This window comes from Solea solea, chromosome 1 (genome assembly GCF_958295425.1).
Source record: "Solea solea chromosome 1, fSolSol10.1, whole genome shotgun sequence".
NCBI classification, from domain to species: domain Eukaryota; kingdom Metazoa; phylum Chordata; class Actinopteri; order Pleuronectiformes; family Soleidae; genus Solea; species Solea solea.
In genome coordinates, this window is record NC_081134.1 from 39,264,818 (window position 1) to 39,277,798 (window position 12,981).

General features: G+C 40.6%; 1 protein-coding gene across 3 annotated transcripts in view; it reads left to right on the forward strand.

Annotated features, from left to right (window-relative positions):
• myripb (myosin VIIA and Rab interacting protein b) overlaps positions 1-11,446 on the forward strand; it is a 97,875-nt gene extending 86,429 nt beyond the window's left edge. The window contains exons 8-18 of one of the 3 annotated variants that reach the window (XM_058640872.1): positions 4-165; positions 2,049-2,217; positions 3,063-3,586; positions 3,714-3,863; positions 4,726-5,484; positions 5,793-5,855; positions 8,223-8,411; positions 8,499-8,660; positions 8,838-8,933; positions 9,124-9,184; positions 10,822-11,446. In XM_058640872.1, the coding sequence (XP_058496855.1) occupies positions 4-165; positions 2,049-2,217; positions 3,063-3,586; positions 3,714-3,863; positions 4,726-5,484; positions 5,793-5,855; positions 8,223-8,411; positions 8,499-8,660; positions 8,838-8,933; positions 9,124-9,184; positions 10,822-10,868 (2,382 nt within the window). In that variant the 3' untranslated portion in view covers positions 10,869-11,446. Of the gene's footprint in view, positions 1-3; positions 166-2,048; positions 2,218-3,062; positions 3,587-3,713; positions 3,864-4,725; positions 5,485-5,792; positions 5,856-8,219; positions 8,412-8,498; positions 8,661-8,837; positions 8,934-9,123; positions 9,185-10,821 lie in introns of all 3 variants that reach the window. The other 2 variants (XM_058640881.1, XM_058640889.1) reach the window with 2 other exon arrangements.
• The last annotated feature ends 1,535 nt before the right edge of the window (positions 11,447-12,981 follow it).

Sequence of the window (12,981 nt, forward strand, 5' to 3'; positions counted from 1 at the left end):
CAGATCATCCAGAGGAGGAAGCATTCGGAAATGCAGACAGAGTATGACTTTGTCTGGCCTCAGCCTCAGTCTCTGATCCAGACCAGTGAACTTCCCTCTCCGTCTGAACCTCATACTTCTTCTCAAGGACCACAGGAACCCCTCAAAACCTCCTACTCCCTCAATGTCAGTGTCTACTTCCACTCAAACTGTTAAAACTAAAACAAGTAACACAGAAAGTGCCAAACATTTAAAGTGAGGTCAAAACAAAAACACTGTTTGCAAACTGCTGATTCTTGACCAGAAGGATTTGGTCTTTGATGCAGCTCGTGTTTAAAGAAGGTCTCGGTTTGTTTTGTTTTCCCAGTGTTCACACACACACACACACTGCACATTCCTCACTTCATTTCACAGCACATATATAATGCTTCTCTGTGTGTGTGTGTGTGTGTGTGTGTGTGTTTTGGTGTGTCGATCAGCCATTGTCTCCATGTGTTTGCCAGGTTTGAAAAACACAGGAATGTTGTGGTCGACAGGAAATGACTTGAACTTTTCAAACACGCCAGCCACATGTGTCGATGTGATCCCATTTATTTATTTTTATGGATTGTGTAGCTGCTGGAGCGATAGCCTGAGATCACGTCTGTCTCACTTTGGGATTAATCCTTTTGCAAAGCCATAATGCCACAATTATTATTTTTGCACAAAAAAAAAAACCCTGACCATAAAGTCAGGGGGTTTGATCCCTGGCGTTGCAAGTCTATGTTCCCATGTGCGAGACACTTAAGCCCATGTTGCTCTTGACAGCTGTGCCAGTGTGTGAATGGATATGACAGACATGTGGTAGAAAAAGCCCTGCAAATAGATTATGCATGAATATGTAAGTGACAAAAGTCTAGTGTAGACACTAGAAAAATTATATGTAAATATGGACCATTTAAAGTAGTCATGAAACTATTATGCAGTTTTCTAAGAACTTCACTGTGGATTTGTTTCTAAAGGTTATAGACTTCAATTTCCTGCCACTAGATGTTGCTGTAGCAACGGCAACTTGGACCAAAACAAATGCACATTGGCACCTTTTTCCTTCTTTGTGAAGTGGCAGATACTATAATAGGGCAGAATAGGTGTTTCCAATTGAATAGCATTGTGGTGGGCAGTTTACAGTGTTTGTGTGTTCTGATTCAGATACACACACTTACACACCGCACACATACACTAGAGATTTGTCTCTATCCGATGTGAGGGAAGCATCAAAGCGCCGCTTCCTGGGCTCCTCACTTTTTCTCGTTTGTTTCACTCGGCGAAGATCAAAGTCCTGTGAAATCTGTGTGTGTGCGTGTTGGGGAGAAGGGGGGGGGGGGGCATCCTTCTCAATTGCCCCATGGGACGAACTGTGTTTAACAGCTCTAACAGCAGCAAAAACACACAGTGAGACACAAAGTATGCAAATACGTACTCAAAGATTTCGCAATATTTAATACGCTTTAACTGGAATCATGCATCCTATTGTCAGAATCTCTGTTTCTTGCATAATTCTGGAGTAATACGGTAACATATTTACTGTATGATATATAGACTGTGTATCAGTCTTATTCAGTGACTGTTCACTAGAGTTGATGTCTTATAATAACCTTCTCATTAGCAGTGTTACAGCCTCTAAATCAAAATTCCAGTGATCATTCCTAAGATTTAGACTCTTTTTCTATTATTATATTATATTATATTATATTAACAATGAACATCACATCATGTCTTTATGAAGACATAATGGTTCTGCATTCATAACACAAGCTCCCTCACTCTTTCTCTCACTTGCAGAGCTTGCAGAGCGCCCTTCTGTCTGTCGAGTTATTGAGTTGTTTACTAGCGCCATCTGCTGATGAGAATTTAGACTCGCAGCCACAGTTTCACATGCGCTTCACTGATCAAGTGTCTATTACTATATCTGATGATGACCCGCTGTGCCACCACTGCAGTGTTTGTCGGAGTCAGGGGCTGCTTTGACTGATAGGCTGCCTGAAGGCTATTTATTCTGATAATGTGTCTGTGTGTGTGTGTGTGTGCAGAGGTCACGCTCAGCGTTTTCCCTCACCAGTGACGACTCCCCAGAGAAAGGTCCAGAGGCGGTGGGCGCAGGAGCAGGCGGTGACCTGCAGGAGTACGCTTCTCTGAAGAGGGAGGCCAAGGCCACGTCTCTACCGAGCTGGAAGAGTGTTGATCGCCTGGACAACTCCAGTAAATATCACTAAAGGCTGTCACAAAGTGGTTATTGAATTTCTCCTGTTGTTGCAGTCACTGATGTCAGTTTCCTTCTTCCAAGCGTTTGGCCAAAGATTAATTTACGGATCGATTCGAGCACATCCTCCAAATACCTTGCTAATACTTTACAATAGATTAGGATGTGGCAGCAGTCCAGATATCTGTTCCCATGTCCGGTTCCTAATCTTTTATGTATGATTTATACTTATGACTTAGAAATCCTCTCCTTGGTCACTTAGGATACACAGCACTTTAAAATCCAAGATTATTAACTATATAAATAAACTTTCTAGCACCATCATGATTGTGTAGAAACATTGATTTATTCTATCGTCGTTGTTGGATACTAATTATTGACAATTGGAAAAAAATTTCACATATTGTTTCATATTTACTGTTTCCCTGCAATGTACATATGTAGCACTCTGTAGCCTTTTGCTTAACCTTTTGTTAGACCTTTCAAATCATTTATATTAAGGATTTTATTAAGAGGAAAAACGTTGCATCACTTTAAACCCTCAAGAAAAATTAGCAAATTAAGAAATTATGGATTTTCTGTTTAGGCAGTTTAAGCATTCGGGGGAAAAAGTTTAAATAAAGGTAAGAATAATCAATAACATCAAGAAATATTAAGCATTTGCAACTTAACAACAAATCAAAAGGGATCTAAACTAAACTGGAACAGAAAGAAATCTGAGAAACTGTTGCAAAAAAAGATTTTGAAGCTTTTCACTTTGGTTACCACACACAATTTGAGAAATCAAATAGAACAGGTAGAAATAAAAGTCATTTTAACATCATTTCATGTGGTCATGTTTCAGGTGCATCCTCAGTGCTGCAGAGTCCAGACGGTAACTGGATCGCGCTGCACAGTTCTCAGCTGTCTCGGCCCAGTCTGCTGACCAAGAGGAAGAGCTTGGTGTTCAGCGTGCTGGAGAAGGAGTCCGGCGTCGTCTCGGCTTACGACGAGATGGGATCGGACTCGGAGGAGGACGAGGGCGGCTGGGGCGCAGCACTGAGACAGTTCCGGCGCAAACTGTCCGATGAAACTTACTACACTGACTCGCAGCATGACCCGGAGTGGACGTACACGCAGCATCTTCCCGTGACCTCACCGTCCTCTGGCCAGTACACCAACACCGAGACTCTTAACTCGGACTCTGAAGCTTCGTCTGTGCTGTCCGCTTGTCCCCGCAAACCGCCTCATCACTTGCAGAGGAAAAAAGGACCACCGGATACTCACCTGCACCCTCATCACCAACCACTGTACCACCAACACCTTCACCAGAACTTCTCCCCGTATCCTCTACATTCAGAGGCACTGGATGTGAACTTCAACCCTAAGGTACGTTGTTTTTTTATACCACAAGGACTAATATAAACATTGAATTGTTTGTACTTGGAAAATGCAAACTGCTGCCCTGCATTTGTGAAAAGTTCTCTTATATTTTACCGTGTGTTGATGCTCCCAGGTGATGGGAGACAGCAGCGAGGCCGAGGAGAGTCAGAGCGACCCCATTAAGAGGTCGCGGCGGCGGCGAAAAAGCAAAAGAGAGTCCTCAACGGAGCAAAGCAAGGCTGGAGGCCAGAGCCACACACAGTCCATCTATCCATTAGTACAGGTAAATGATCACAAGCACACTTCATTATTACCTTTAGTTGACCACAATTCTCTTTGTTTGAAAGTGAAACCCTATATTCGTGGTTGTAAGATATTGTTTCTCCATGAGACAGCAAATCTTTAAAGCAAACAATACTATCCGACCTGAGTGAGGGAATGTTTGTGTGTATATGGTGGGTGGGGTCAATAACTGCTGATTGACTGTGGTTTTTTAGCACTAGAATTCACTTTGTTTGGTGGGTTTTCCTTGGTGTTTTCAGTCATACTCCAACTAGTTTGCATGTCTAAAATCTCAACATTTAACAGAGGAGGGTGTATTTAGCGACGGCACTACCGAAAGCAGGTGATCGCAAGTGGCAAGCAAGCATCACAACCCCATCTGCCGTATTTCAGTTCAGTAACTGTGTCAGACAGAGTTTGCGCTCCAGTCACACAGGAAGTTCTGAACAAATATTTTTAATGAACTGAGTCTGATGATTCAGTACACCGAAAATAACTGCTTTACGAGTCACTAGTCACAAGTTTGTGTGTGTTTTGTATTGCGACATCACAGCAGTTACATGCAGCCGTGCTATGATGAGTTGAGCTGTGCCGTGCTGTGCCGTGCCATGCTGTGCCGTGCCGGTACTGTATAGTGGAAAAGCGCCATATACACAGCTATACTGAGAAATACAGAGACTTGTGTGTAGCTGATAGGCTTAATTAACATTGCGTGAACTAATTTGACAATGGATTAAATGTGATGGACATATTTTTCACATATCCATTTGTGCACTCTTCAGCTTTAACATGTATATTTCACAGTAGATATTCTATGACTGTATTTCTTACCCTGCCTCTAATCCTGTGTATCTCAATTCAAGGAGAACAGTGGTTTCCTGCTTAATGCGCTGCTCAAGAGGGGTTTAAGCGAGGAACAGCCAGTATCAGACACTGTGCCAATGACCACAGCTGCATCGGACACTTTTGGATTAGATGCCATGACACCAGATCCTGAAGATTTGGACACAGTTGCCCCAAATTCAGCTGCCCTAAGTCCACCACAGCCCCACTCTCTACCTCCAGCGTCCCAGCACTCGGCCAGCAGCTCAGGGCCTGGAGATCCTCTGGAAGAGGAATTAAGGTCCAGGCTGAGTCAGCTGGTCAAACGTACAAACAGCAAAGGCAACAGCTCATCTGAGGACGAGTGCACGAAGTGGCCCGCGGAGAGACAGGCAGATAAACCAAGTGACAGACAGAGAGAGAAGACAAGGGCAAAAGACACAGAAAGAGAGAGACAGCGTTTAAACGACAGGTTAAGAGAGACCGCAAGTGATACAGTGGAACACGTGAATGGACAAGAATTGAAAAGCAGCGAGAGACTTATTAAGAGTCCTTTGACGAGAGAGCAAGGACGAGTCAGGGAGAGGAGGTTAGAGAAAGGTGTGGAAAGCTTGGAAGAGAGGGTGGATGCGAGGGAACCAATGAGAGGAGATAAGAGAGAGACAAATAGACATAGTAAGAGACAACATAAAAGAGACGTGGAGAAGGAGAAAGGAGGAGGAGGAGGGAGGAGTGGTTCAAGCGCCAGTTCACCTGCTGTTACACCTTCTTCCCACGAGGTGGTGCTGCCAGACAACCAGGTGAGGAGATGTGAAGTATCAAAGATTTGATATGTGTGTCCATGCCATCTGTCACTGCTTTGCTTGAGCTGTACTGTTCATCCGTCTGTACACTGATTATTTTCTTCTGATTCCTCTCATGTTTTGCCTTCTTCATCTTCTCATTTTCAATCTTTTGTTTTCCAATCACAAATGTCCTTTGTCCGTCCTCCTGGGGTTTTCCTCTTTGTACTTCTCTTCTTCTTTTTGCTGCTGTCTGCGTGTGTGCGTGTCTGTCTGTCTGTCTGTCTGTCTGTCTGTATGCGTGTGTGTGTGTGTTTATGTCTCAGGAGAGACAGAATGACTTGGAGCAACAGCGGAGGCTTCAGTTGCTCTCCTCTCTCTTGCAACAGGTGAGATATGAACGGGAAAACAAAGGCATCGTGGGATATCGTTATGACGTACAACGCAGTACACATTCATTCACACATCCCTATAATTTTCAATGACATGCCCAGTTTTCTGTTTGCATAGTGGCTGAATGTTATTTGTGATTTTTTTATGTTTTTTTTTCAGGCTTTTTAAAAATGATAGTAACATTTTTTGCTATCTGTCACTTCACAGCTTTGCATCAGTTATATGGGATGACGTGTGTCATGGACGAACCTCATTGAATCATAAATTAAAGCCAGATGAGCTCACACTGATTAAAAGCAGCGTGTGACAGTATTGATATTTTCACATAGTTAAATCCACTCCATTCATGAGCATAATGGCCCAGTTCAACCCACGCAAAGTCACACTCACACTAATGAGCTCAGGTTATGAACTAGTGTTTCATCTGAGGTGTGTGAATAGGTGTTGGTCATATGCCAGACTGAGCTCCTGTGAGTAATGCTTGTCCCTCACAAAGCGTATGACACGGGTGTAGTGTGACCTAGTTCCGCTGGTTTTCACAGAAACTCATTAGAATTACTTCTATCAATATGACGTCCCATCTGTGGCTATTTTGTATTCGCAGTATTGTTCAAAGGTCATAGGCCACCATTATTTTGTTAACAATGCTTGAATGACCATACAGTATAATTATTTCACATCCAGAAAATATGGGAAACATTTATGCACTTTTACACATTTTTCAGAAAACTAAAACAGCTTCTATGGGTTAAAGTAACAAGTCTTTAATGTGACCTACTTTTAGCGTGACCTGGAGCGAAACCCTAATCAGTGTTACTGTTTGTTCTGATATTTCATGTCAACAAATATACGCTGAGAAAAAGGTATATTACACCACGTTTATTCAAGACATGCTTAAGCATTACTGCTCACGAAAGAAACATGTTTAACTACAAAGTTATGCAGACTCACCAAACCAAAAATCCATCAAAACAGGAACAAGTGACCATAGAGTTGGTTATTGTGCAACCACAGGGTTACACAATCACCAGAAACGTGTTACACACACAGGGTGACTTAAACCAACAACAAAGATATAATAAAACAGCAGACATGGAAGTAAAACAGTATGTACTGTATATATATATATATATATATATATATATATATATATTTTTTTTTTTTTTTTTTTTTTTTTTTTTTAAACATGCCAAAGAAACCGGTCTGTACTTCCCATTGAAAGGTTTCAAGGTTTCTAAACCTGCCTCTGCTTTTAACTATTAGATATCCACCTATATTGCAAGGGGACATGTGTCTTACTTTCATTATATATCTGTCCTCGAAGGAACAAAGCAATTTTTTTCATATTAGCTGGCAGTGTGATGTGTGTTCCTGAGATGAGAATGTCCGTCTCTCACCAAAGATCCATTTCTCCAGACATCAACCAGCCAAAGTCGATGTCTAAGAGCATCCATCTATGCTTTGCAGTCTTCTTAAGATCACTGAATGGTGATTAAAAAAAAAAAAGATGAGAGGTCTGTCCCTCAGCCTCTCATCTGTCACCTAATTACCAAAGCACTGACCCTCCTCTCTCTGTTATTCTTACCTGCCTCTCCAGCCACCGGCTCAAACTGGGCCTTTCAGACGTCTTTGCGTTGTCTGTCTGAGAGGGATCAATACGCCTACAACCCCTCTGATCAAAGCTTTACATTTGTCTCTCTTTACAACTGCTCCTTCCCCTGCTTTGTTTTCATCTATTTGGAAACCAACAGCAGCTACCGTTCTTAAGGAAGCTGCGTTGACCTGTGGATCATTATTCATGAAAGTCTGAAAGCAAGCTTTAATTTAGACAAACAGGGCGCTGATCATTGACCAACTGGTAGTTTTCCCAAATGAACTAATTCATTTGGGATAAATAATTGTTAATAGACATTAATTGGAAACATATATAGAGAGTAATTTGTTGCGTCCTCTTCCACTTCCCTCACAACTGCATTTTCCTGCTTGAGCTCATTTATTTTCTGCTGCCAATCGCTCAAGTATGTGCAGATGGGTGTTCGTTCAATAAAACAACTGATTATTTGTAGAAAATGTGAATATAAGTATATGTATGCTTAACCTGCAAATAAAATGCAGCTTGAGCACATGGGGTTGAGATGTTGATGTCATTATGCTGCTTTAAGTCCTTTTTATTTTCTATAATGTGGTGTTTATTACATTAATTACATAAAATTATTTGTAATTAAATTAGTTAAATTAGTTGCTTCATTATGCTCTGCTGCTTGACTTTTATTCATCACGATTAAATGCTTTCACACTAAGCCCTTCAGGATGCACCTACTCACATTTGTACTGTATGTGTGTTTGTTCATCAAATGAAGCAGAAGTACTCGGCGGCCTCTCTCTGCAGCATCACCACAGAGGTGCTGAAGGTTTTGAATGCTACAGAGGAGCTGATCGGTGAGGCGGGAGGCGACAGCTGCACGCCGACCGAGTCCATGAGCGCGTCTCCGATCTCCAGCTGCTCCGAAACCCGCAGGCTGGACCAGAGGCTGACCAAGATGGAGGAGAATGTAAGTTAGTGAGCAGCAGCTACAGCACAACATGTTGGATGAGCGTCGGTGTTGAATTAACAGTGTGGGTCTATCTTCTCATTGCAGGTATACCTTGCTGCTGGTGCTGTGTATGGCCTTGAGGGGGCACTGGGAGACCTGGAGCAGTGTGCCCGCAGCATAAGTAGTGGTACAACGGACACAGAGATGGCATTCCTGGAAGACCAGGTAGCTACTGCTGCTGCTCAGGTCCAGGAGTCTGAAATACAGGTACTAAAGAAGACTTAACACACTCTTCTAGCACAGTGTCAATTTTATGAACCCCAGTTTTACATTTCAAAAGTAAAAGAGCTTGGACTGAAGTAAAAAAAAATGAGGGTGTAGATAACTGCTCCAAAACTAGAAGAATTGTTGAACGACTGCACTCATTTTTCCCTTTGTTTTTAGATATCAAACATAGAGGCTAGGATATCAGCTCTGAAAACAGCTGGGTTAAATGTGACAGTCTGCAATCGCTTCTCCAAGAGCAAGCCGAAGGCAAAGGTAACTCACTGCCCTTCAAGCTCCCGAATGACTAATGCATACTAATCTTAATTAGTCTAAGGTCAATTTTATCATCAAGTATTGATATGTTAAGCAATGAAAACGAAATGGATACACCTGCTCTGAACCAACAGGACTCGATTCATTGTTGAAGTGAATAATACAGATTTTTTTTTTTTTTTTTTTACAGCCTCACACTCTTGACTCATCGCGCCATCAAAGACGGAAGCTTCCAGCACCTCCTCTGAAAGGTCACCACCACACAAGTTAATGTTTCTCAATTCAGAGAAAAGACCCAAAAAGTACACAAATGTAACAATTGTAAAATTGTAAAACGTGAAGAAAAGAAAATACAATTTTTTGAAACTTTGAAGGGAGTTCATACAAAATATATATATATGCATCTTGTATTCCTTATATATCCATTAAACAGCTAGGGCAAGACTGTGTATTGTACTGAAAATTAATTATCTTACTTTGTGGTGTGCAAAATATTCAGTTATTAGCACTGAAACAAGACAATTTTCATTTTGTTTAGTTTAAGACCTTGTTGATGAAATAATGATTTTGATATATACATTGAAAGGGATACATTTAGTTTTCTACATCATTCTAGGATGGGTAAGGTCTTTACTTACTGCTGTGATGTTCTCCCTGCTTAATAATTTTCACTCATCAGATTAAACAAAAAAAAGTCTACAGTCTACTAACCTGTGCTGACTCATACAGTATACCACATCAATTCATACGCTTTTAATCACAAACCCTGCTCAGACACGAGGGGACACTTTTATTCACCCTTAGTTAACATCACACATTTCGCGCTTTGTCCTGAGAGAAGAGATCGGCTGCTGAATGGATGGAGAAGTGAATGCATCTGCTGGTAAGGGAAATGAAAAGCTCCATTAGACATAAACCAGCCAAAATAGAAATGCACACAGCACAGGAGGAAAAGGCTGTTTTGTCAACCAACAAGAAGTCGGTTCCTTTTCATGTCAGTGAATGGCCTTTTTCTTTCTTTCTTTTTTTATTTTTTGGTCTTGTTTTTTTTTTCTTCAACACAATAACTCTGATTCAGCGTGGCTTTTTCAGCTAGCTTTATGGCCATAAGGACAGCACATTGGACAAAACCAGTGTCCAAGATATGTAATCATATCATTGATTACAACTTAGAGTGTCCTTTTTATCAGTCTGTCACAGTATACTCTTACTTTCCGTGAAATTACATAGGTGGTCATATTTAAAGTAAGCCTGCTGTGTACATCAGAATCACGTGTTACTGTTAAAAACATTTTTTAAAGCTGCAGTATGCAACATTTAAATATAAACAAATGTCTGTTACATTCAAACTATTGTAAAATGAGTTCAAACAATGCTGATAACGCCCATCAGCTCCACATGACTGTGTTTCTCAGTAGTAGTTTATTTGTTGTCACCATTTTTTTCATCACATCTGAGCTTCATACAGCAGCACTCAGGCTGAAAACACTAAAAAGTGTTCATTAAATGTTTCAGAAGTGGTTCCTTCAGCTAAAAATACACCTGGAAGTTAAGAAACAAACGTGATATTGAAAATGTGTGCACTGCCAACAGCAATCAAGCATTCCCTGAAAAGCTGCCTGACTACGTGCCTGCGTATGAGTGCCATTCCTAGATGCTGCTGTTCATTTCAACCATGCAGCTCCAGTTAAGTGTCCTAGCTGCAGTCTGAACAAGTAACGCTAAAATACAGATAACACAACACTTACCAGAGTAACTTAGGAACACGTATCAGAAGACTGCATAGGAGCAGGGGAAAGAAAAAGACTGCATGGTCTCAGAGACCATTTTGGTAATTACTCTAAAATCCGCAATGTAACTTTAAAGTGGTACTTTTCTTGCATTTCAGAAAAATTGGAGCCAGAGCAGCAACTGAAAGTGTGTCTGCCAAAGTGACAGTTAGCAGCACAGCAAGTCCCCCAGGGACAGGGGCCATTCTCATCCAGTGCCTTGACCTAGCGTCCGCCTCCAGCTCCAAGCCAAGCAGGGACGAACACCTGCCCTGTGTGACCCACCAAGCACTCAGCCCGAAGCCAGGCACTGTACCACGTCAGTGAAACACTTCACACAAGACTGTCTCTTTTCCTTTTTCCTACTTTATCCTCCATTTCTCCTCATTAGCACCCGCATAATACTTCGTCAAGAAAGGTTGACGCAACAGTTGGTATCTGCCTTAAAACCTGCAACACCCCGTTACTCAACTCCAAAGGAATATCTGTACAGGCATAGACGGAAAAAAAAAAAACCCTGTTTGCTCCTTTTGTCTGTTTGCAAAAGTATTGTGATTTAATGTTCAATGAAGATGTGACAAAACCACCTGAGATTTTATGTGATTCAGTGTCTGAAAAAGAGATGGAGCCATGTTTAATACAGCATGTTCTCTCTCACCAAGAATTTCATCATACTGACTGTCAGCCCTTTTTCTAGTTAATTGTCAGGATACACAAACCCACCTCTGGAATTTCAATATTTAAAAAAAATTAAATTTTTATTAAATAAATAAAAAATGATTTCACTCACCCAAAATAAGTATTTAAATGTGTAAAGTAGTAAGTCTTAAAGTCTATATTTTCCTGCCACACTTCATGGCAATAAAGGAAGTTGAAGCACATTTGAGAACTACCGTATGTCACACACAAAGAAAGTATGTAACAGAATAGTGCAAATATTTTGAATTGAACTGTAATGAATTGATTTGAATATTATTTAATCTCAGAGTTAAATGAAGAATCAGTAGTGCTCTCATGTTTTTATACTTTGCTGGGTTAGCTTAGCTTGAAGATAGCTCATCTTGCTCTGTTCTAAAAGGTGAAAAAAATTCTACAACTACGCTAAAAACTCAGTTATATATTTAACACAACAGTTAATCAATCAAAATCTGACATTTTTTTATCAGTTATTACTTTTTCATGTTGTTGCTGTGAAATATTTTTGATTTCTTTGAACAAAGCCTGGGCAGCTGTTTAAGCTAAGCTAAACTAACAGGCTTCTAATATGAGCTTCATTTTTAGCATACAGACAAGAGGGTGTTATTAGTATTTGGTATTCTAAAATGCGAGTAAACAATAATAAAGTTTTATAGGGTCAGGAAAGTACATATTAAAACACACAGCTCTATATTTCTGACTGTCAGGTCTGGTCTGAAAGCATTAGCATGCAGTATTCTTCATCCCATAGTCATTAGGTTCTCTTTGTCATTTTAATTGCTCAAACATTTCAAACTTTTATTAGTTTTTGGAACAAAAAGGTATTTTCATGTTTTTCCCTTGCGTGAAATTTTGTGTTGCATTCAGAAAAACCCTGTAAAGATTTTTACATAACGAAGTCTGATGGGCTATTTTACAAATGCCATAAAACCATGATTTTGTTACAAACAATTTATTTTTCTACTTACTGAATGTTTTTATGCAATACCATTGAAAGAAGTACTTTTGCAAATTAAAAGGCTTTATTCTCCCCTCACAGGAGCCCTCCTCGGTCAGTCCTATCATGTACGGCGACTCAAAGTGCTCTCAGTGTATGTCTGCATTTACCATTTGATATACTGACAGTAATGAAAATGATAAATGCTGCAAATGCACACATGGCAACAGGCATCTTAGGAGCGGCTAGTACAGCCCGTGCTGTGTTTGTACCTCTGGAACATTAGATCTGAGAATACTGCCTTACATTGTTTTCTGTTTCTTTTGCTTTGACCATATTAGTTAGAGCATTAGTTAACCATGTACACAGCGATTAAATGTCAGATTGCCTGCTTGACTGCTTGAATGTCAAGGTGTGATGATGTTCAGTGTGAATGCTCTGCCCCTACTAATAGTGACCTTTTCATCACATCCTTGTACATCTCTGGTTTTGCACATTGATCCTGTACTTTTGTCGACCTTATACTCCAGAGGCGTCGATGTATACATTAACAGCATGTTTCTGGTTTTATCAAATGGATGTTAAAAAAAGCACAGCCACAAGGGTTCAATCATCAGTGTCCTGTATTTTTCTATTGTAAAAAAAA